This window comes from Hylobates moloch, unplaced genomic scaffold, assembly GCF_009828535.3.
Source record: "Hylobates moloch isolate HMO894 unplaced genomic scaffold, HMol_V3 SCAFFOLD_8, whole genome shotgun sequence".
Classification (NCBI taxonomy): Eukaryota; Metazoa; Chordata; class Mammalia; order Primates; family Hylobatidae; genus Hylobates; species Hylobates moloch.
Genome location: NW_026652283.1, coordinates 34,382,576 through 34,407,558, shown reverse-complemented (window position 1 = coordinate 34,407,558; position 24,983 = coordinate 34,382,576). Strand labels below are relative to the sequence as shown.

Here is a 24,983-nt window from a genome sequence, read left to right as displayed (position 1 = left end):
GAGGCAAGGCACAGACTGGTATAATCAGAAAATAGGAAGTAAGTTGTTCAATATGGCTGGAGCACAGGGTGCAAAAGAGATGGTGAGAGATGGGTGGAGCACCTTATTTGCTTCATTAAAGAGTTCGGATTAGACCCTGTAAGCACTGGGATGGGGGTGGGGGGCATTAAGGGGTTTGATCAAATCAGCAGTAAGAACGTCATTGGCAGTGAGACCAGGCAGGAAGCAGTTGTAATCTAGACAAAATGGTAGGAGTAGAAATGGAAGTGGTTGGGCTGGGCATGGTGGCTCATGCCTGTAATCCCAGCACTTTGGGAGGCCAAGGTGGGCAGATCACTTGAGGTCAGGAGTTTGAGACCAGCCTGGTCAACATGGTGAAACCCCGTCTCTACCAAAAATAGAAAAATTAGCCAGGCATGGTGGCATGTGCCTCCTGTAATCTTAGCTACTCAGGAGGCTGAGGTGGGAGAATTGCTTGAACTTGGTAGGCAGAGGTTGCAATGAACTGAAGTTGCACCACTGAACTTCTCCAGCGTGGGTGACAGAGTGAGACTACATCTCAAAAAAAAAAAAAAAAAAATGTAATATTGTAGGATGGGATGGTAGGATCTGTTTTCTGTTACTTATAAAGGAGGCCAGGCTCACCCTTGTAACTGCGGGCGGATCATGAGGTCAGGAGATCGAGACCACGGTGAAACCCCGTCTCTACTAAAAATACAAAAAATTAGCCGGGCGTGGTGGTGGGCGCCTATAGTCCCAGCTACTCGGGAGGCTGAGGCATGAGAATGGCGTGAACCCGGGAGGCGGAGCTTGCAGTGAGCCGAGATCGTGCCACTGCACTCCAGCCTGGGTGATAGAGCGAGACTCCGTCTCAAAAACAACAACAACAACAACAACAACAACAAAACACTGAAACTGGGTAATTTATAAAGAAAAGGAAAAAAAGCAGAAAAAAAATCATGAAGAAGATAAAGGAAAAGAAGACAAATAAATGAAATGTATGTATTACAGTTCTGAAGGCTGAGACATCCCAGGTCAAGGGTCCACACTTGGCAGGGCTTTCTTGCTGGTGGAGACTCCTTGCAGGGTCCTGGGACAGTGCAGAAGGATCGGTAGTGATATGGTTTGAATCTGTGTCCCTGGCCAAATCTCATGTCGAATTGTAATCCCCAGTGTTGGACGTGGGGCCTAATGTGAGGTGACTGGACCACTGGGGCAGAGTTCTCATGAATGGTGTAGCACCATCCCCCCCTTGATACTGTATAGTGAGTGAGTTCTCATGAGATCTGGTTGTGTGAAAGTGTGTGGCACCTCTCTTCTGCCTACTCCAGCCATGTGAAGATGCCTGCTCCTCCTATGCCTTCCACCATAACTGGAAGCTTCCTGAGGCCTCCCCAGAAGCAGAAGCTACTATGCTTCCTGTACAGCCTGCAGAACTGTGAGCCAATTAAACCTCTATTCTTTATACATTACCCAGTCTCAGGTATTTCTTTATAGCAATGCAAGAACGGGCTAGTACAGGTGGCAAGGGGGCTGAGCGTGCTCATATCTCCCTTCCTCTTCTTATAAAACCACTAGTTCCTCCCATGATAACCCATTAATCCTTCATAATCCAATCACCTCTTAATGGCCCCACCTCTCAGTACTGCCACATTGTGCCACGCATGGTGGCTCATGCTTGTAACCCCAGGACTTTTGAGAGGCCAAGGCAGGCAAATCGCTTGAGCCCTGGAGTTGGAGACCAGCCTGGGCAACATGGCGAAACCCCATTACTACAAAAAATACAAAAATTAGCCAGGCATGGTGGCATGCACCTGTAGTCCCAGGTACTCAGGAGTGTGAGGTAGGAGGATCACCTGAGCTTGGGGAGGTTGAGGCTGCAGTGAGCCGTGATCATGCCACTGCACTCCAGCCTGGGCGACACAGTGAGACTCTGTCTCAAAAAAAAAAATACTGTCACATTGAGGATTAAGTTTCAACATGAGTTTTGAAGGGGGCCAACATTTAAACCACAGTAGTGGTGATGAATATAAGTAGACAAGGCCAAGACAGGTGGCTCACTGGAGGTCAGGAGTTCGAGACCAGCCTGGCCAACTTGGTGAAACCCCATCTCTGCTAAAAATAGAAAAATTAGGCCGGGCGCGGTGGCTCACGCTTGTAATCCCAGCACTTTGGGAGGCTGAGGCAGGTGAATCACGAGGTCAGGAGATCGAGACCACAGTGAAACCCCATCTCTACTAAAAATACAAAAAAAAAAAAAAAAATTAGCCGGGCGTGGTGGCGGGTGCCTGTAGTCCCAGCTACTCGGAGAGGCTGAGGCAGGAGAATGGCGTGAACCCGGGAGGCGGAGCTCGCAGTGAGCTGAGATTGCGCCACTGCACTCCAGCCTGGGCGACAGAGCGAGACTCCGTCTCAAAAAAATAAATAAATAAAAATAAAAATAGAAAAATTAGACAGGCATGGTGGTGGGTGCCTGTAATTCCAGCTACTAGGGAGGCTGAGGCACGAAAAAGGCTTGAACCCGGGAGGCAGAGGTTGCAGTGAGCTGAGATCACGCCATTGCACTCCAGCCTGGGTGACAGAGCCAGATATCGTCTCAAAAAAAGAAAGAAAAGAAGTAGACAGAGATAAGCCAGAGGTAGAATCAGCAGGACTTGGAAGCAGCATAAATAACAGTGGGTAAACACATGGGCTATGCCATCAAAGTGAATCTAAACCCCGGCTCTGCTGTGGTTTACACATCCATTTCCTCACCTATAAATGGGGGTTTATAAGAGTGCAGTACCTACTTCATGGAATTGTAGATTCAACGAGACATTGCAAATGTCAAGAACTCTGCAGATGCCTGGGACATTGTAGCTGCTCAATAATGTTATGAGCTACTGTTATAATTCTTATCATCATTGTTATCAATCACCAGTTAGATACAGAAGATAACCACAAACTTACTGAATTCCAAACTTATTACTGCAGCCTTTTCTTAACCGCTGAAATTTACTCCTTCATCTGTGTCTCCTTTCTTGGGAATTAGTACCACTATTTCCCTCTAGTGCCTAATCCAGGACCCAGGAACCATCCCAGGCCAAACCTTTCCTTTCTCAGCCTCCATATCTATATCCTTCAGACTTGGAGACTAACAAACAAATAAGTAAATGAATGGCACATGTTGAAAGTTCCCTACATGATTTCTTTTCAATGTGTTCTGCTCTCAGGATATCTTCCCACCTCCAGATGTTTGATGAATTTTTTTTTTTTTTTTTGAGACGAGTCTCGCTCTGTCGCCCAGGCTGGAGTGCAGTGGCGCGATCTCGGCTCACTGCAAGCTCCGCCTCCCAGGTTCACGCCATTCTCCTGCCTCAGCCTCCCGAGTAGCTGGGACTACAGGTGCCCGCCACCATGCCCGGCTAATTTTTTGTATTTTTAGTAGAGACGGGGTTTCACCGTGTTAGCCAGGATGGTCTTGATCTCCTGACCTCGTGATCCGCCCGCCTCGGCCTCCCAAAGTGCTGGGATTACAGGCTTGGGCCACCGCGCCCGGCCTTGTTTGATGAATATTTACTTCCATTTGTGTGTGTGTGTGTGTGTGTGTGTGTGTGTATGTTTAATACTTAGCTCTTCTAGAAAGTATTTGGTGTACTGTGTGATGAGAAGATCTAAATTTTTCCCTAAGTAGCTAACTACTGTAGATAGGGAGGGGTGAGAAAGGAAGAAAAAAAGAGAAAATGGCCAGGTGACTAGATGCTAAAATAAATGATTGGTAGCATTTACACTGTTACCTCTTGTTTAAGGTTTGATTTTCAGAAACTGATCAGAAAGGTAATTTTGTTCCACAAAAAGATGATCTGTTTCTTAGAGGCAAATGCCTTCCTACTTCCCTACTTCCCTTTTCCCCCAACCTCTGTCTTTAATCAAGCTCACAGAGTTTGTATATAGGTCTATATATGTTATATAGGTGTATGTGATATGTCAGATATACCATATATACAAGAAAGACACAAGGCCATTTTATAAATTATGATGAAATATGTAAACATCAAAGGGACAGATATTTGTTTTCCACTGACCAACATATTCTCCTTTCCTTATGAGGAAGTGATATGGAAAGTCAGTCATCAAAATGTTGCTCACTGAGCATGAAGTCAGTATATTATGGATGTTTGGATATACACTCAGGAAATCTAGGCTGGAGATAAAGATTTAGAAATCATCAACAGAGGGTGGCATTTGAAAGACTTTAATAACTGATGATAAGAGTTTGGTAAAATGGACCAGGCGGGGTGGCTTACATCTATAATCCCAGCACTTTGGGAGGCTGAAGCAGGTAGATGTTTGAGCTCAGGAGTTTGAGACTAGCCTGGGCAACATGGTGAAACCTCATCTCTACAAAAAAAATATAAAAACTAGCTGGGTATGGTGGCACGCGCCTGTAGTCCCAGCTACTTGGGGGCTGAGGTGGGAGGATCACTTGAGCCCAGGAGTTGGAGGCTGCAGTGAGTTCGGATTATGCCACTGTCCTTTAGCCTCAGGGACAGAGCAAGCAACATTTTATTTAAATTAAATGTTATTTAATGTTTATTTAAATTAAATGTTAATGAGATGGTTTCTATACATTTACATTTAGCATTATTTGCCCTAGAATCCAAGGCAAAACAAACAAACAAAAACAAAATCCCAGAGAAACACAAATTATTTATATAGTTCTCACATCATTTTTTTTGAGATGGAGTCTGGCTCTGTTGCCCAGGCTGGAGTGCAATGGCGTGACCTTGGCTCATTGCAACCTCTGCCTCCCAGGTTCAAGTGACTCTCCTGCCTCAGCTTCCCAAGTAGCTAGGACTACAGACGCACACCACCACGCCTGGTTAATTTTTGTATTTTTAGTAGAGACGGGGTTTCACTATGTTGGCCAGGCTGTTCTCGAACTCCTGACCTCAAGTGATCCACCTGCCTTGGACTCCCAAAGTGATGGGATTACAGGTGTGAGCTACCGCAACTGGTCTTTTCCCTTTCCCTTTCATCCTTGAATGCGTATGATTCAAAAATAAGAAAACACTCTACTGACATGGAAAGTTAAGAAAGTTAAGTTCCCTTGTATTATATGTATTGGTCTATACCTTGCTTTTCCTTTTTCTTTTTTTTTCTTTTTTTTTGAGGCGGAGTCTCTCACTCTGTCACCCAGGCTGGAGTGCAGTGGCACGATCTCGGCTCACTGCAAGCTCTGCCTCCCGGGTTCACGCCATTCGCCTGCCTCAGCCTCTCCGAGTAGCTGGGACTACAGGCGCCCGCCACCACGCCTGGCTAATTTTTTGTATTTTTAGTAGAGACGGGGTTTCACCGTGGTCTCGATCTCCTGACCTCGTGATCCGCCTGCCTCGGCCTCCCAAAGTGCTGGGATTACAAGCATGAGCCACCGTGCCCGGCTGCTTTTTCTTAAATTAAGTTTGAGGCCAGAATGGCAAAATAGATTTTTAAAAATTGGCTGGGCATGATGGTGCAGGCCTGTGGTCCCAGCTACTTGGGAGGCAGAGACAGTGGATTGCTTAGGCCCAGGAGTTGGAGGCTGCAGTGAGCTATGGTAATACCACTGCACGTCAGCCTGGGCAACAGAGCAAGACCCTGTCTCTAAAAAATAAAAAATTGTGGCCGGGCGTGGTAGCTCACACCTGTCATCCTAGCACTTTGGGAGGCCGAGGCAGGTGGATCACGAAGTCAGGAGTTCGAGACCAGCCTGGCCAACATGGTGAAACCCTGTCTCTACTAAAAATATAACGATTAGCCGCAGTGGCGCACGCCTGTAATCCTAGCTACTCAGGAGGCTGAGGCAGGAGAATCGCTTGAACTCGGGAAGTGGAGGTTGCACTGAGCTGAGATCATGTCACTGAACTCCAGCCTGGGGGACAGAGTGAGGCTCTGTCTCAGAAAAAAAAAAATAAATAAAAATAAAAAATTGCATGTGCCTGTAGTCCCAGCTACTTAGGAGGCTGAGGTGGGAGGGTCACTTGCGCCCAGGAGGTTGAGGCTGCAGTGAGCAGTGATTGCACCACTGCACTCCAGCCTGGGCACACAGACACTGTCTCAAAAAAAATTAAATTAAAATTAAAAAATTTTTTTTAACTTGAAACAAGAAATTGGGAAGTCCAGAGTCCAGAGAAATAACTGGTTTAGAAGAAAAGCAACAACTTTGGTTTTATGTATGTTGGATTTGAGAGGAATGGGAAATCAGGTAGATATGGCCAGGAGGCCACTGGAAATGCTGGTCTGAAGTTCACAGGGACACTCAGACTTGAAGATAGAGGAGTAAGAGAATCTGCAAATAGCGATTAGGCTGTTAGCAGAAATGAAGGGGCTCAGAGGAAGCATGGGCTGAGAGGGGAACCTGGAGGATTGCCCATGGTTGTGCAGCAGGATGGGGAAAAGAAGCCAGTGTTACAGACAAGGAATTACAGGGAGAATTCAGAGAGCTTCATGACACATTAGCCAAGGGTGGAGAATTTCAAGAAAGATGCAATGAAGGGGTTAAAGGGCCAACAGGCAGTAATAAAGTAGCTACCTGCATTGTCTCATTTAATCCTCACATGCAACCTATTGAGGAGATGGTATTATTATTATTATTATTTTTGAGATGGAGTCTCGCTCTGTCACCCAGGCTGGAGTGCAGTGGCACCATCTCGGCTCACTGCAAGCTCCGCCTCCCGGGTTCACACCATTCTCCTGCCTCAGCCTCCCGAGTAGCTGGTACTACAGGCGCCTGCCACCACGCCCGGCTAATTTTTTGTATTTTCACTAGAGACAGGGTTTCTCCATGTTGGTCAGGTTGGTCTCGAACTCCCGACCTCAGGTAATCTGTCTGCCTCGGCCTCCCAAAGTGCTGGGATTACAGGCGTGAGAAACTGCGCCCAGCCCCAGAATTCTACTTTTTAATCTATGCATTTAAGTGAGGTAGATGAAGAATTAAAATTTGTCATACCTGGAAATTTATGAATGCTGCTCTTGAATGGAGTAAAAAAGGGAAGATTCTAAGTCAAACAGTCTGTGTTTGGAGGATTGTCCTGTAGAGAGAAAAAACAGATATTTATAATGTACTTTTGTAATAAGAGGCAGAAAGATCTGCTAAGGTACATAATATTTATTTAAATAAATTATATAAGGGCCAGACACAGTAGCTCATGCCTGTAATCTCAACACTTTGGGAGGTCAAGTCGGGCAGATAACCTGAGGTCAGGAGTTTGAGACCAGCCTGGCCAATATGGTGAAACCCCATCTCTACTACGTATACAAAAATTAGCTGGGCATGGTGGCAGGTGCCTGTAATCCCAGCTACTCGGGAGGCTGAGGAGGGAGAATTGCTTGAACCCGGGAGGCAGAGGCTGCAGTGAGCCAAGATTGTGCCACTGCATGCCAGCCTGGGCGACAGAGCAAGACTCCATCTCAAAAAAAAAAAAAAAAATTATATAAGAGCCTCTGTCAGATACCATTCTTAACATGTAAAAATAGATGATCTGGCACAGATTATTAATAATAGTTAATAATAATAGTTAATAGAAAATCATTAATAATAATATATAATATATAACAAATATGTAATATAATATATAATGATATAAAATATAATATACAATATAAATAAATCATTAATATTATTAATAATAGAAAGATAATTTGGCTTCAAATCGGCTTGGAACTCTTTTGAAAGAAATATATACATTTTATATACATATTTTTATGTTTTATATATATAACTTTTTAACCTCACTCTTAATATTAAAGTTTATAAGAAGAGATTTCCAATATTATAATATGTTAAGGCAAATCAAAAGCAATCCTTTTTTTCGTTTTGTTCTGGTGTTTTTGAGATGGAGTCTCACTCTGTCACCCAGGCTGGAGTGCAGTGGCGTAATCTCAGCTCACTGCAACCTCCGCCTCCTGGTTCGAGCAATTCCCCTGCCTCAGCCTCCCGAGTAGCTGGGATTACCGGCGCAGGCCACCACGCCTGGCTAATATTTTGTATTTTTAGTAGAGACGGAGTTTTTCCATGTTGGCCAGACTGGTCTCGAAATCCTGACCAACCTCAGGCAATCCTCCCGTCTGGGCCTCCCAAAGTGCTGGGATTACAGGTGTGAGCCACCGTGCCTGGCCATTTGGTTTATTTTTTGAGACAGTCTCACTTTGTCACTCAGGCTGGAGTGCAGTGGCACAATCACGGCTCACTGTAGCCTTGATCTCCCAGGCTTAAGCGATTCTCCCTCTTCAGTCTACCAAGTAGTTGGGACTACAAGTACCCACCACCAAGCTTGGCTAATTTTTGTATTTTTTAGAAAGATGAGGTTTCGTCATGTTGCCCAGGCTGGTCTCAAACTCTTGGGCTCAAGCAATCCCCCCACTTCAGCCTCCAAAAGTGCTGAAATGATAGGCATGAGCCACTGTCCCCGGCCCCAAACATACTTTTTAACTTTGACAAGAAAATAAACTTAAGACAACACTATTCAAAGGCAGGCCAGCAGCTGATACCAAGATAGTTAAGTCCTATTGCTCTTTTCCTCCAAATGTCATCAATGTGGGATTACAGGTATGCACCACCACACCCGGCTCATTTCGTATTTTTAGTAGAGACGGTATTTCTCCATGTTAGTCAGAACTCCCAACGTCAGGTGATCCGCCTGCCTCAGCCTCCCAAAGTACTGGGATTATAGGGATGAGCCACTGTGCCCAGCCTTTTTTTTTTTTTTTTTTTTGAGACAGTCTCACTCTTGTCACTCAGGCTGGAATGCAGTGGTGTGACCATGGCCCTGACCTCTCAGGCTCAAGTGATCCTCCAGCCTTAGCCTTCTGAGTAGCTGAGACTACAGGTTTACCAGGCTAAATTTTGTATTTTTGTAGAGACAGGTCTACAATGTAGAGACATTGTATTTTTCCATGTTGCCCAGGCTGGTCTTGAAATCCTAGGCTCAAGTGATCTTCCCACCTTGTTGGAATAATAGGCATGAGCCAACTGTGCCTGGCCCAAAATTAATAGTTTTCGAGAACAACTCGTTGCCACACTAAAAGCTCATCTGTCACCTAGCCCTAATGAGTTAGAAGGGCATTCAGAGAATGGCATTTACTTAGAATGCTTCACTGCTTCAACACTGCCGCTTAAGGGCATATTAACTACTGTCCAGTGTACTGGGTGTGTGCAGTGGTAATTTGTGGCTTTTTTTTTTTTTTTTGACAGAGTCTCGCTCCTGTTGCCCCGGCTGGAGTGCAATGGCGCAATCTTGGCTCACTGCAACCTCCGCCTCCCGGGTTCAAGCGATTCTCTTGCCTCAGCCTCCTGAGTAGCTGGGACTGCAGGAGCCTGCCACAATGCCCGGCTAATTTTTGTGTTTTTATTAGAGGCGGGGTTTCACCATATTGGCCAAGCTGGTCTCGAACTCCTGATCTTGTGATCCGCCTGCCTTGGCCTCCCAAAGTGCTGGGATTACAGGCGTGACCCACCGCACCTGGCTTAATTTGTGGCTTTTTAACAGAACTGATTTCTTTTTCCTTTTTCTTTTTGTTTTTGCTGCAGGGTCTCATTCTCACCCAGGCTGGAGTACAGTGGCACGATCTTGGTTCACTGCAACCTCTGCCTCCCAGGTTCAGGGATGCTTGCACATCAGCCTTCCGAGGAGCTGGGACCACAGATGTGTACCACCACACTTGGCTAATTTTTTTGTATTTTTTGTAGAGATGGGGTGTCACCACGTTGCCCAGGGTGGTCTCAAACTCCTGGACTCAAGCAATCCACCCACCACCTTGGCCTCCCAAAGTATTGGGATTACAGGCATGAGCCACTGCACCTGACCAAAAGAACTGATTTCTGAGCATGGTCTGTGCCCTAAACAATTTTTACATGCTGATGGAATGCTATTTTTTCAAATGACCACCAAGTTCCACTCTAGTAGATATTAGAGCAGATCTGTGGATGGACACTCAGGATCCTTTTTTTTAAGGGTCTCGATACATTGCCCAGGCTGGTCTTGAACTCCTGGGCTTAAGAGATCTGCCCACCTCGGCCTCCCAAAGTGCTAAGATTACAGGCATGAGCCACCACGCCTGGCATCAACACCTTTCTAACTTCCTTCTGGAAACTAAAAAGTACATTTCCCAGACTCCTTTACAATTCAGTTTCCCCATGTGTAACGTAGCCTATCAATGAGATGTTCTGTGAGATCCGGAAGGCAGAAATGAGGTGGGAACCATCTTTCTTCTGTTTTGGCTGTTAATGCTGGCAAGCGCATTTATGGAAACATTGTATTTTTTTCTCATAGCAGCATTCTAGTGTCAAAAGCTTCACGATTGTCAAGAGACAAACATGGTAAAGGCAGGAGTCACTGTTTGGTAGGAGTTCAGGGGAAATTCAGGGGTAGCAGGGTTGTTTCCTTTTATTTATTTATTTTCAGAGGCAGGGTCTCACTCTGTCATCCAGGATGAAGTGCTGAAGTGCAGTGGTGCAATCAGCTCACTGTAAACTCGAACTCCGGAGCTCAAGGGTATCCTCCCACTTTGGCCTCTCAAAGTGCTGGATTACACTGCGCACGGCCTGTATCAGTCAGTCGACCCTTAAATTACACTAGCAATGTCACTGGCAGCCTCCTGATTCCCCAACCGGAGGGCCTGTTCGGCAGTCTTTTTTTTTTTTTTTTTTTTTCCTTTGAGATCGAGTTTTACTCGTTGCCCAGGCTGGAGTGCAACGGTGTGATCTCAGCTCACTGCAACCTCCACCTCTCGGGTTCAAGCGATTCTCCTGCCTCAGCCTCCCAAGTAGCTGGGATTACAGGAACGTGCCACCATGCCTGGCTAATTTTTATATTTTTATTAGAGACGGGGTTTCACCACCTTGGCCAGGCTGGTCCCAAACTCCTGACCTCTGGTGATCCGCCCGCCTTGGCCTCCCAAAGTGTTGGGATTACAGGCGTGAGCCACAGCACCCAGCGAGGTGTTTTTTTTGTTGTTGTTGTTTTGTTTTGAGATGGAGTCTCACTCTGTCCTCCAGGCTGGTGTGCAGTGACATGATCTCGGCTCACTGCAACCTCTGCCTCCCGGGTTCAAGCAATTCTGTCTCTGCCTCTGGAGTAGCTGGGACTACAGGCGTGGGCCACCATACCTGGCTAATTTTTGTATTTTCAGTAGAGACGAAGTTTCACCATATTGGCCAGGCTGGTCTCGAACTCCTGACCTCATGATCCGCCTGCCTCGGCCTCCCAAAGTGCTGGGATTACAGGCATGAGCCACGGTGCCTGGCCCTGGCCAGGTGTTTCTTTTTATCAATGTGAGCATGGACTAATACAGGGACAATAATAATACCTATAGCTTATAGAGCTGTGAGATGGAGAAAATTAGAAGATAATCCAAGCAACATGCTTATAACAGTGCCTGGCTTATAACAAGCCCTTGACAAATGTCAGCTATTATTATTATTAATTATCTAAACATTTAAAAACACTGCTTTCAATGAGTACAAAATGTAAACATTTTAGAATTTTATTACCACACATTTTCTTGTCTTAAACAAATGGGGATACAGAAGGCCAGGCACAGTGGCTCATGCCTGTAATCTTAGCACTTTGGGAAGCTGAGGCGTGTTTATCACCTGAGGTCAGGAGTTCAAGACCAGCCTGGCCAACATGGCGAAACCCTGTCTCTACTAAAATACAAAAATTAGCCGGGCATGATCACAGGTGCCTGTAATCCCAGCTACTCGGGAGGCTGAGACGGGAGAATCGTTTGAACCTGGGAGACGGTGGTTGAGTGAGCCGAGATCACAGCACTCCACTCCAGCCTGGGAAGCTGAGTGAGACTCCGTCTCAAAAAAAAAAAAAAAAACACAATGTGGACACAGAAAAAAAAATTTTTTTTGACTGGTTTCATCATATTCGTGTACCTAGAAAGAGTGAGAGCAATCATTTCAAAACTACTTGTGTACCTGGGAATAGCAACCCTCTACTCCAACTAGTCAATTGTAGACCTCACCTTAAGGAAGGATTATTCTTTTTTTTTGTTTGTTTTTTTAATTTGAGACGGAGTCTAGCTCTGTCGCCCAAGCTGGAGTGCAGTGGTGCAATCTCGGCTCACTGCAACCTCTACTTCCCAGGTTCAAGCGATTCTCCTGCCTCAGTCTCTCAAGTAGCTGGGATTACATGTGCCCGCCACCATGCCCAGCTAATTTTTGTATTTTTAGTAGAGACAGGGGTTTCACTGTTTTGGCCAGGCTGGTCTCGAACTCCTGACCTCATGATCCGCCTGCCTCAGCCTCCCAAAGTGCTGGGATTACAAGCATGAGCCACCGTGCCTGGTCTTTTTTTTTTTTTTTCCCGCTTTCGTTTTTTGTTTTAGACAGAATCTTTCTCTGTTGCTCAGGCTGGAGTGCAGTGGTGAGATCACAGCTCACTGCAGCCTTGACCTCCCCAGGCTCAGGTGATCCTCCCACCTCAGCCTTCTGAGTACAAGTGTGTGCCAAATTATTCTTGAGAAACCATTTTTGCCTTTTTTTTTTTTTTTTTTTTGAGATACAGACTTGCTCTGTCGCTCAGGCTGGAGTGCAGTGGTGTGACCTCGGCTTACTGCAACCACCACCTCCTGGGCTCAAGCGATTCTCCTGCTTCAGGCTCCCAAGTAGCTGGGATTACAGGCACGCACCACCACACCCAGCTAATTTTTGTATTTTTAGGAAATACATAGTGTGAATATATATTCATAGTAATACATAGTATTACATACATAGTGATATATTCATAGTAATACATAGTATTACATACATAGTAATACATAGTGTGAATACCTATTCATAGTAAATACATACTAAATACTATGTATTTAGTAAATACGTAGTAAATACATACTAAATACTATGTATTTAGTAAATACGTAGTAAATACATAGTGTATTTTTAGTAAAGACACTATGTTCACTGTGTTGGTCAGGCTGGTCTCAAACTCCTGACCTCAAGTGATCCACCCGCCTCAGCCTCCCAAAGTGCTGGGATTACAGGCATGAGCCACTGCACCTGGCCAATTTTTGCCATTTTTTTCCATTCAATCGTTACCTCATTAATCATGCTCCATCAACCTGGGTGTTTGTTATTCAAACTAAGAAAATGTTACCGGCTGGGCGCGGTGGCTCATGCCTGTAATCCCAGCACTTTGGGAGGACGAGGCGGGTGGATCACAAGGTCAGGAGTTCGAGACCAGCCTGGCCAAGATGGTGAAACCCTGTCTCTACTACAAATAAAAAATTAGCCGGGCGTGGTGGCAGGCGCCTATAGTCCCAGCTACTCGGGAGGCTGAGGCAGGAGAATTCCTTGAACCTGGGAGGCGGAGGTTGCAGTGAGCCGAGATCATGCCACTGCACTCTAGCCTCGGTGACAGAGCGAGACTCCATCTCAAAAAAAAAAAGAAACGAAAATGTTACCACAGAAGCAATTGCCTGAGAATGAGATCTACAACCTAAAATAAGATTTGCAACCTAAAAGTTTATGTTTTAATGTTGCTGAGTACAGTGGCTCGAACCTGTAGTCCCAGCTACTCAGGAAGCTAAGGCAGGAGGGAGGATCCCTTGAGCCCAGGAGTTCGAGGCTGCAGTGAGCAATGATCATGCCACTGCACTCTAGCCAGGGCAAGACTCCATCTCTATTAAAAAAAAAAAAAAAGAAAATTTAAGTGTTTATACTTAGAATACTATTCTAATGTATATATTTAAAAAGTCATGGATAAAATTATGGCTTAGTTTGGTTTGCTGAAGTATCTTCTGGTGATGAAAAATACATTGTAGATTTTGGAATAAAACTTCCCCCAGCCGGGCATGGTAGCTCATATCTATAATCCTAGCACTTTGGAAGGCCCAGGCAGGAGGATCACTTGAGCCCAGGAGTTTGAGACCAGCCTGGGCAACATGGCGAGACCTCGTCTCTAGAAATAATTTAAAAATTAGCCAGGTGTGTGATAGTATATGCCTGTGGTCCCAGCTACTCAGTAGGCTGAGGTGGGAGGATCACTTGAGCCTGAGAGGCTGAGGCTGCAGTGAGCTGTGATTGTGCCACTGCACTCCAGCCTGGGCAACAGGGCGAGACCCTGTCTCAAAAACAAAAACAAAAAACTTCCCCCAGATATTCTGGAACTGTAAGAATTTTATGTTGGACCTAGTGCAACAGTGCTAGGGAGACAGAGGTAACTGAAGGTGATATAAGGCATCCGTTATGCCCTCCGTGTTTCACACGCTGCTGAGAGCCACAGGATTCAAAGCGATGGAGGTTTTCTGAAGGGTCAGAAAAACAGGCGAAAGAAAACAACTTCATCTTTTGATACAATAATTAATTTTACATTGTTCTGAACTCCACAACAGTATATTTTCCTTTTTTAAATTCTTGAGACAAGGTCCCACCAGCCTGGAGTGCAGTGGTACAATCTTGGCTCACTGCAGCCTTGGCCTCCAGGGCTCAAGTGATCCTGCTTGTCTCCCACATAGGTGGGACTATAGCAGTGCACCACCATGTCTGGCTCTTTCTATATTTTAACAGAAAAATCTTTTATTCTTTTTTTTTTTTTTTTGAGACAGAGTCTCACTCTGTTACCCAGGCTGGAGTGCAGCGGCATGATCTTGGCTCACTGCAACCTCCCACTCCTGGGTTCAAGTGATTCTCATGCCTCAGCCTCCTGAGTAGCTGGGATTACAGGCACGCACCACCACACCTGGCTAATTATAATATTCTTAACAGAGACAGGGTTTCGCCATGTTGGCCAGGCTGGTCTCAAACTCCTGGCCTCAAGTGATCTGCCTGCCTTGGCCTCCCAAAGTGCTGGGATTACACGTGTGAGCCACTGTACCTGGCCCTTTTATTCTATTTTTATGAGAAGGGCAGATACTCAAATTGGCAGGTAAAACACATTTATTCAAGACATTTATTGAGCAACTATACTAGACTATACCTGGTCCTGAGAATATAGAGGTGATGAAATGTCAAAGGTCAGTGCTCACTTTCAAGCAGCTCACTGTCTATTAGGAGAGACAGACAAAGAAGAGACAGGAAGAGGAGAGACTTTTAGACAGTGACAATACAACGAAGAAAATACTAATAGTAGAAGGGAACTATAAAACGAAGAAAGCAAATGATTGTACCTGGGAGTATGGAGAAACATTTCCAAAAGGCTCAATGTTTAGGTTGGGTCTTGAAGGATGAAAAGAAGCTTATACATGAGAAAGAGGGCAAAAGGCATTCTAGCCAGAGAGAGCACCAAATGCGAAGGCAAAAACCGCATATTAAACAGTATGGCCGGGCCAGGCGCGGTGGCTCATGCCTGTAATCCCAGCACTTTGGGAGGCCGAGGCGGGTGAATCACGAGGTCAGGAGATGGAGACCACGGTGAAACCCCGCCTCTACTAAAAATACAAAAAATTAGCCGGGCGTGGTGGCGGGCGCCTGTAGTCCCAGCTACTCGGAGAGGCTGAGGCAGGAGAATGGCGGGAACCCGGGAGGCGGAGCTTGCAGTGAGCCGAGATTGCGCCACTGCACTCCAGCCTGGGCGACAGAGCGAGACTCCGTCTCAAAAAAAAAAAAAAAAAACCAGTATGGCCTCCTCGGGGATGGTAAGAAGTTTGCTATAGCTAGTGACTGTGGGCCTATGGAAGGATGGCAGAAGATGAAACTAGAAAAGTATATAAGAGCTAGATCTTGGAAGCCCCTCCAGTTCTGTGGGTTCTGAAGCACTTCTGAAGGATTTTAAAAAGAAGAAACACAGGATTGTAGGTCTACCAATCATTAGCTGTGTGACTTTGTCAAGTTACTTAACTCTAAGCATTGCTTTCCTTTTTGTAAAATGAGGTTATTGACTGTTAAGAAGCTCTAAGGAAGTCTGTTAAGAGGATTAAATAAGATAATCGATAAAATAAATAAGATTAAATAAGACAAACAGAAATAAGCACATGAAGAGATGTTTAGCATCATTAATCATTAGAGAAATGCAAATCAAAATCACAATGAGATACTACCTCACACCCACTAGGATAGTTTGCTACAATAATTTTTTTAAATTTTTTCTTCTTCTTTTTCTATATTTTCTTTTTTTCCATGTTTTTCCAGAGATACAATAATTTTTTTAAAAAGACGAAAATACTAAGTGTTGGCCAGAGTATAGATAAATGAGAACCTTCACACACTGCTGGTGGAAATATAAAATGGTACAGCGACTTTGGAAAACAGTCTGAGAGTTCCTCAAATGATTGAACATGGAGTTATCATATGACCCAGCAACTTCACTCCTAGGTATATATTCAAGAGTAATGAACACATACGTCTACACAGAAACTGATATACGCATGTTTATAGTAGCATTATTTGTAACAGCTAAGAGGTGGAAACAATCCAAATGTCCATCGATGGACAGATGGGTAAACAAAATGTGGTATACCCATACAATGGAGTGTAACTCGGCCATAAAAGGAATGAAGTACTGATATGGTCATGTGCTGCATAACATTTTGGTCAACAACTGACTACATATACGACGGTGGTCCCATAAGATTATAATACCGTATTTTTATTGTACCTTTCCTGTGTTTGTTTATTTATTTATTTTTGGAGACAAAGTCTTGCTGTATCCCCCAGGCTGGAGTGCAGTAGCACCATCTCGGGTCACTGCAACCTTTGCCTCCTGGGTTAAAGCAGTACTCCTGCCTCAGCCTCCTGAGTGGCCGGGATTACAGGCACCCACCGCCATGCCTGGCTAATTTTTGTATTTTTAGTGGAGATGGGGTTTCACCATGTTGGCCAGGCTTCTCTTGAACTCCTGACCTCAGGTGATCCACCCACCTTGGCCTCCCAAAGTGCTGGGATTACAGGCATGAGCCACCGTGCCCAGCTTTCCTGTGTTTAGATATGTTTAGGTACACAAATACTTACCATTGTTTTACAAATGCCTACAGTATTATGCTATACAGGATTGTAGCCTAGGAGCTATAGGCTATACCATACAGCCTAGGCGTGTAGTAGGCTGTATCAGCTAGGTTTGTGTAAGTACATTCTATGTTCACACAACAACAAAAATCACCTAACAACACATTTCTCAGAGCATATCCCCATCATTAAGTGACATATGACTGTATATACCACAACATGGGTGAACCTTGAAAACCTCACGCTGGCCGGGAACAGTGGAGTGAGCTTGTAGTCCCAGCTACTTGGGAGACTGAGGCAGAGGACTGGTTGAGCCCAGGAGGTCAAGGATGTAGTGAGCCAGGATTACGCCACCACAATCCAGTATGGGTGACAGTGAGATCCTATCTCTAAAAAACAAACAAGTCTGGGTGCAGTGGCTCACGCCTGTAATCCCAGCACCTTGGGAGGCCGAGGTGGGCAGATCATGAGGTCAGGAGATCGAGACCATCCTGGCGAACACGATGAAACCCTGTCTCTACTAAAAATACAAAAAATTAGCTGGGCATGGTGGCAGGTGCCTGTAGTCCCAGCTACTCCGGAGGCTGAGGCAGGAGAATGGCGTGAACCCGGGAGGCGGAGCTTGCAGTGAGCCGAGATCCTGCCATTGCACTCCAGCCTGGGTGACAGAGCGAGACTTTGTCTAAAAAAAACAAAAAATCTCATGCTAAGTTACAGAAACTAGTCATAAAAAATACATATTTTATTGATGATTTTATTCACATGAAATGCCCAGGATGGGTAGATCCACATAGGAAGCAGATGAGGGGTTATCAGGAGCTAGGGAGACATGGGAATAGGAGTGACTGTTAACAGGCATGGGGTTTCTTTATGCAAATGATGAAAATGTTCTGGAGTTAAGAGGGTCGTGATGGTTGCACAATTTTGTGACCATATCAAAAAACTGAATTGTACACTTTAAAAGGGGTAAATTTTATGGTGTAAGAGTTATATCTCAGGCCAGGCGCAGTGGCTCACACCTGCAGTCCCAGCACTTTGGGAAGCTGAGGCAGGTGGATCACCTGAGGTCAGGAGTTTGAGACCAGCCTGACCAACATGGTGAAACCCCGTCTCTACTAAAAATACAAAAAATTAGCCGGGCATGGTGGCAGGCGCCTGTAATCTCAGCTACTTGAGAGGCTGAGGTAGAATTGCTTGACCCTGGGAGGCGGAGGTTGCAGTGAGCCAAGATTGCACCATCGCACTCCAGCGTGGGCAACAAGAGTAAAACTCCGTCTCAAAAAAAAAAAAAGAGTTATATCTCAAAAAAAAAAATGGAATTGTCCTATACACTGGAGTCAGTTACAACCTGATATTCACATTGAAAGGATTTTAACATAACATGCATTCATAGTAGTACTCTTGAGTCATCAAGAAAGGTTTAAGTTATTTTCAGAATTATGTGATTAGGTCATGGATATGGGTAATACATTTCAGATTTTCTTCTTTCAGTAGAGTGACTTTATACGTTGAAACAGCAAGTTAGATCAATTTATATGGGACATCCAAAATCCAAATGGAAACATTTTAAACATCTGGAAGAGTTAAATATTATAATAGTCCCAAGAATGTAACAGAATTCAAGATTTCCATCAAGTTCAATGATCTTTAAAAAGGTGGTTGGGAAAGACAATTACACATTTTAGGAACCATTAAGTTCGAAGGTCTTTGGAATAGAAGCAAACGACATGTATTTCTATGAGCAGACTGAAGATTTAAGTAGCGTGTGTAACTTGAACTAAGGTTGTGGTTGAGAAGATCAACTGTCTCTTTTTTTTTTTTTTTGAGATGGAGTCTTGCTCTGTTGCCTAGGCTAGAGTGCAGTGGCGCGATCTCGGTTTACTGCAACCTCTGCCTCCCAGGTTCAAGTGATTCTCCTGCTTCAGCCTCCTGAGTAGCTGTGATTACAGGTGCCTGCCACTGCGCCCTGCTAATTTTTGTATTTTTAGTAAAGATGGGGTTTCACCTTCTTGTCCAGGCTGGTCTCGAACTCCAGACCTCGTGATCCACACCCCGCCCCCCACCCCTGCAGCCTTGGCCTCCCAAAGTGTTGGAATTATAGGTGTGAGCCACCACACCTGGCTGAGAAGAGCAACTCTTTTAAGATATATAGTCATTAATCTAAAATTTAATGTGCCCCACCAGGGTCAGCAAAACTAATCTTGCTAGCCTGCTTGGCAAACGTTCCTGAGACATAAAGAACTTCAGCTAACTAGAGTGGTAATTGTATTCCTTGATGGATAAATGATCCTTTAGCTTTGGAAGATTTAGAATGAAGTACAGATGCTCCTCAACTTAACGATGGGGTTACATCCCAATAAACCTATTTTAAGTTGAAAACATTGTAAGTTTAAAATGCATTTAATACTCCATTAAACCCACTGTAAAGTCAAAAAATCATAAGTCAAGCCATTGCAAGTCAGTGATCGTCTGTATTAAAAACATTTAAGAGCTATGGTTTGAACATTTGTGTCCCCTCCAAAATTCATGTTGAAACTTCATCCCCATTGCAACAGTATCACCTTTAGGAGGTGATTGGGCCACAAAGACTCTGCCTTCATGGATGGAATTAGTGCCCTTATAAAAGGACCTGAGGGAGTGAGTTTGGCCCCTTTTGCCCTTCCATCCCTTCTGCCACGTGAGGACACGGCAGTCCTCCCATCCAGAGGATGCAGCAACACGGTGCCATCTTGGAAGCAAAGAGCAGCCCTCACTGGACACCAAACTGCCTGGACTTCCCAGCCTCCAGAAGTGTGAGAAATAAATTTCTGTTCTTTATAATTACCCAGTCCCAAAGTATTTTTATAGCTGCACAAATGGCCTGAGACAGCAAAGATTTAGAATTAATAAAAACACTTGAGAATCAAAACTATAGTTGGGGAAAGCCTCATTGAGAAGATGGCATTTGGGTAAAGTCCAAAGGAAGTAAGAGTCATGTGGGTGTCTGGGGGAAGAGTATTTCAGGCAAAGGGAACAGCAAGTGCAAAGGCCCTGAGGTGAGCAGGCAAGGAGGCATGGGGAAAGCAATGGGATATGGAGTCAGAAAAGGAAAGCAGATCATAAGAGAAGTGGGACATGGTGAGACCAGGTGCTTGTAAGGCTGCATAGACTATTATGGAGCTTTTGGCTTTTACACTGTGTAAGATGGGGAGCCATTCATCAATTTTGAGCAGAAAAGTGACAAAAGCTTCATTCAAGGGAATCAAGCACATCAAATCCTTTAAATATGATTAACATCTCATTGTGTCACTGAGTTAAGTCTGTTAGACATAGTTTTATCTAAAAATTAGATTTAAATGACATATGATGAATCAATATTACTCTATCTTACAAAGTTTTTGATGGCCCCAAATCATTATCAACAGCAAAGATGGTGATTTCAGGGCTAGGAGATAAGGGTTAGTGGCGTGGCCTCCTTCCTGGAGTCCCTACTCATTATGCCTCCTGCTGACATTTTAGAGCACAATCCACCCAGACACCCATTTGGTCAAGGGCCCTAAGCCAGATTCTCACTTCCCAGTTGCCACTTGTGTGGCCAGAGAGGTTCCCAGGAATAAAGACATCTGATCCCTGCTTATCAGTGAGGGGCTCTTGCTCCAGTCTACAAACGCATCCATACCTGAGGCATGGAGGAGATAAGACTGGAGCAGAAGCTTGCTGAGGATTTTGGAGGCTTTCTTGAAAAAGATCAGTTAAGGTTTTTAGAGCAGGGAAGCGCTAAGACTGGCCCTTCTAAAGACTCCTCTGGAGGTGCCTTAGGAGGGAAGGCAGGGCGGGAACGGGAGGCCCTGGGCGGCTATGGTCACCCTAGCCTAGAGGTGAAACGCCATGCTTCATGCGTGCTCCCTCATCTGCAAAGTGGAATTACCGTCAGCCTGACTAGGTGGTGGTTTTATGTGAAATTAAGTGAAATCATTCATATAGGTGCAAAGCACTCCATTTAAAGTTGTGCAACTATAAAGGTTTATCAAGCATAGAGGTGACACTGACTTGTGTGATTAGAAGCCCACCACGTGTGTGTGAATCTACCGCTTCCAAACGCGTCTTAGAATAATCTGGAGTAGGGCCATTGAACAATCAGCGATAAATAGGCGCATCTGAAGGGGAAGGGAACAAGCCGCTAACTCACAAAAGAGGCGGTCCGCACGGGTAGAGACGAGCACGTAACGTTCCGTCCAGAAACAAATAGTTGAGCTCAACATTGGTTAGGCGCGGCGAGTTCGCCCTCGGTTCTAAGCCCAGATGTCGCATCTTGACATAAAACCAAGGATGGAGGCTGCACCGAGAAACTCGTGCTACTGCCCTGGGAGCCAGGTTCCCCGGCAGCGCCCCTGGCCGCGCCCGCAGAGACTCCGGCCCCGGCCCGGCCCTGCCCTCCCCGCGCGCCCCCGCGGCGACCGCCCGTCTTTGCTCCGCGCAGCCCGAGCCCCTCCGGAGTCCGCGGCGCCCGACGGCTCCAGACACGCCCGGCGCCGTCCCCGCCGCCTTCCTGTCGCCGCCGCCAGGAGGCTCCGTGCGCCTTCCCGCCTTTCCCCGGGCCGGGCCGGGCGGCGAGGCGGGCGCGGGCGGCGACGGCGCGGCCATTGTCCCGCAGCCCCTCCCGGGCGCGCAGGAAGAGGCGGCGGCCGGGGGCGGCGGACTGGTCCCACCAACCCCCCCACCCCGGTTGGCCCCACCCCCCCCCTCTGCGGCCCCCACACCCGGACCGGCCCCCCCCCTCCCACTGCCGGCTGCAAGGCCCTGCTCCCTCGGCCCCCCTTCCGGCCCGGGGACTCTGGGGAGGCCCCGGGGGCCCATCCCACACCCTGCAGGCTCAAACCCCGACACGCGGCGGGTCCCGGGCAGCCCCGACGCCCGCCCGCCCGCCCTCCGCCGGCGCCGCGCGCAGCCACTTACCGCGGGCCGTGGCGCACCGGCCGGTCTCGCGCGCGGGCCGAGGGAAGATTCCTGGTTCTCGGCTGGGGAAGGACCCCCTTTCGAGGCCGTTCCTTTGCGCCCTAAAACAAGTAGCCCCAACGTGAGAGAAACAAAAGGTATTTGCTGACGTGGGCGTTGGACAGAAACGCCCGAGGGCTGGGGACACAATTAAAGGGGCAACGCACAGATTTCAGGCACCAACCAGCAGCTTCGCCCACTCCCCCTGCCCTTGCCCACACCCGCTGCACGCTCCAGAGGCACCGGGGTGCCCAGATTCTCTAGCAGTTGACTGCGGATCATGATTTTAGTCAGGAACTGAAATTTAAAATTGTACTTTACGTTGGGAAAGGCGCCTCCGGAGGGCAGAAGGGCTGGATTTCTAGGATCTGGGGAATTTGGTTTAGGAAAGAGGGAGGGACTTAGGCGTGCCCACAATTACTGTATAAGTACATGTGACATTATTATACTTAAGTTTAGCAACGTCAAATGCAAAAGATTTCCACAGAATTTTCCCTTGTACTGAAGCAGTTATTTTAGTTGAGGATAACCTTTTCTGAACCTGTGCAGGTCAGAAGCATTTCATTTGCAGAGGAAAACCCAGAGGGGCTGAGATAAGAGAACATAATTCTTAGTTAAGTCCAGAGAAATATAAAATTAGTAAAAACAGCAAGTTCCGTCTTTTCCAATGCAAACATTCATCGTACACCAAGCTTCCTCTGACAAATTTACGTCTCTAATATTTAGAGTACAGATATCAGGTTATACATTTGCTAAAATAGTAAATCAATGGATTTTCACTGTTACTATAGAAGCATTAGTTCTATAAATTAGTTTTCTAGTTCCTTATGCTGGGGTCAGGTACTGAAAAGTACTGTGTTATAGTAAAACTGGAGGGAAAATGTTCAAATTATCAAAACTTGCGTTTAGCTTTTAATGGATTCCTCTCCTGTTCAAAATCATTCATATTGGACAGTTTGTAACTTTGATTTCAGGAATAATTAGCTATGCATTTTGAGGATACAAGGTATTCACAATTGTCTCTTAATGTCACTTCTGTGTCACTGCAGAGGTGCTTTGCTATTTAGTTGCATTTCCTCACCTTCTGAACAGGTAAGTAGAAACATTTGAAAACCATTAGGTGTCAGGTGTGTTGGATGTACTCAGATTACTCTGCTAGCGCCCCCATTGAGAATTCCCCCAGAAAGACCTGGACATGGTTATAGCCAAAGGTTTTATTTTAGCCGTAGTTAATTAAAACATGCAAAAGAGTTCCACAAACATATTCCTCAAGAGAGCACATCAGGTTGGTGATAAACTCTTTGTTGAGGCCGGCCGTGGTGGCTCACACCTGTAATCTCAGCACTTTGGGAGGCTGAGGTGGGTGGATCACGAGGTCAGGAGTTCGAGACCAGCCTGGCCAACATGGTGAAACCCCGTCTCTACTAAAAATACAAAAATTAGCTGGGCATGGTGGTGCATGCCTGTAATCCCAGCTACTGGGGCAGCTGAACCAGGAGAATGGCTTGAACCCAGGAGGTGGAGGTTGCAGTGAGCCAAGATCGTGCCACCGCACTCCAGCCTGGGTGACAGAGCAAGACTCCATCTCAGAAAAACAAAAACAAACAACAAACAAACAAACAAAATAACCTCTTTGTTGCAAGGAAGAGGTAATGAGAGTTTTGTCCCTCACCTTCATTCTCCTAGCGTTGGGAGCTCGTTTCTGTATGCTAGAGCTCCACCATTAACCAATGCTAGTCCCTTAAACTCTGTCTCCCACCCCACCCAACCCCCATCCCTGTTTCCACCTATTCAGTTCAAATCTTGAGGAAGATAATCCATTAATCCATTCCAATTTTTTTTTTTTTTTTTGGAGACGGAGTCTTGCTCTGTCACCCAGGCTGGAGTGCATTGATGCGATCTCGGCTCACTGCAGCCTCTGCCTCCCGGGTTCAAGCAATTCTCTGCCACAGCCTCCGGAGTAGCTGGGATTACAGGTGCTTGCCACCACACCCGGCTAATTTTTGTATTTTTAGTAGGGACGGGGTTTCACCAGGTTGCTAGGCTGGTCTTGAACTCCCGACCTCATGATCCGCCCGCATTGGCCTCCCAAAGTGCTGGGATTACAGGCATGAGCTACTGCACCTGGCCCCATTCCAATTTTAACAGCGCCTGCTAAGGGTAAAGTTTTTGCTCTAGGCTCTTGGAATGCAGTGGTGAGCAAAAAATTCAGCAAGTCCCTACTTTTATGGGATTTGCAGTCTAGTGGGGGAGACAGATGGTAATCAAATAAATGTATAATTTGAAAATTGGATAAGTCTGAAGGAAAGGTATGTCGTGTGATGAGAATATTGATGAAGTGGGGACCCGTCTCATGAGGGAGAGGGTTTGTGTAAGGAGGGCTTCCTCAAGGAGGTTATCTTGACTGGAAATCTGCAGTAGGAATTAACAGGCAAGCGTGTGAGTGGTCAGGAGCATTCCAGATAGAAGGGGCAAAATGGTGCTTGGCAGATGGGAATATAGCCCAAAAGGCTGATGAGACTGGAGTGCAGCGTGAGGGGGAGAGACAAGAGATAAGATAGGAGAGGGAGGCAGGGGTCAGACCATCAGGGCCTTATGGGGCCAGGTGAAGAACTTTGGGAGCCATTAATGTGTTTTAAGCTGCATGGGGTGTGTGTGCTATGATGAGGTAAGCATTTTGAAAAGATGACTGTGGAAGATAAATTAGAGGGAAGGAAGAGTGGATCACAGTGGCCCAGCTAAGAGATGGTAGAATCTTGAACCAGAGTGGAGGTAGATAGAAGTGGGGAGATCAAGTGAGGTGGAGAGTTAAATATTAGAGATAATAGGTTGACTCTGGGAAATGAGGGAGAAGGAAGAGTCAAAGACAACTACCAGCCTTTTGGGACTGGACAGATGGTGGTTCTGTTCACTGAGAGAGAAAGGACTAGAAGGCTAGAATTTAAAAAATTTTTAAATTAAAAAAAAAAATTCCTACTTGAACCCAGGAGGTGGAGGTTGCAGAGAGCTGAGATCATGCCACTGTACTCCGGCCTGGGTGATAGAGTGAGACTCCGTCTGAAAAAAAAAAAAAAAATTTTATCATCAAAGTCATATAGGTGGG

The 24,983-nt window shown here is 45.9% G+C and overlaps 1 protein-coding gene across 9 annotated transcripts in view; it reads right to left on the bottom strand.

The window, feature by feature from the left end:
* ZBTB8A (zinc finger and BTB domain containing 8A) overlaps nucleotides 1–24,983 on the bottom strand; it is a 72,502-nt gene that overhangs the window by 33,735 nt on the left and 13,784 nt on the right. For 2 of the 9 annotated variants that reach the window (XM_058443277.1, XM_032160090.2), the window contains exons 1-3: nucleotides 15,133–15,287; nucleotides 14,943–15,009; nucleotides 6,968–7,049 (exon numbers count right to left, since the gene is read on the bottom strand). Coding sequence is in view for 2 of the 9 variants with exons in the window: in XM_032160088.2 (XP_032015979.1) it covers nucleotides 1,010–1,029 (20 nt within the window). In the remaining 7 variants the exon portion in view is untranslated. Of the gene's footprint in view, nucleotides 1–1,009; nucleotides 1,079–6,967; nucleotides 7,050–13,526; nucleotides 13,592–14,942; nucleotides 15,010–15,132; nucleotides 15,288–21,074; nucleotides 21,116–21,841; nucleotides 22,070–24,857; nucleotides 24,938–24,983 lie in introns of those variants that run through there. The other 7 variants (XM_032160088.2, XM_032160095.2, XM_058443276.1 and 4 more) reach the window with 6 other exon arrangements.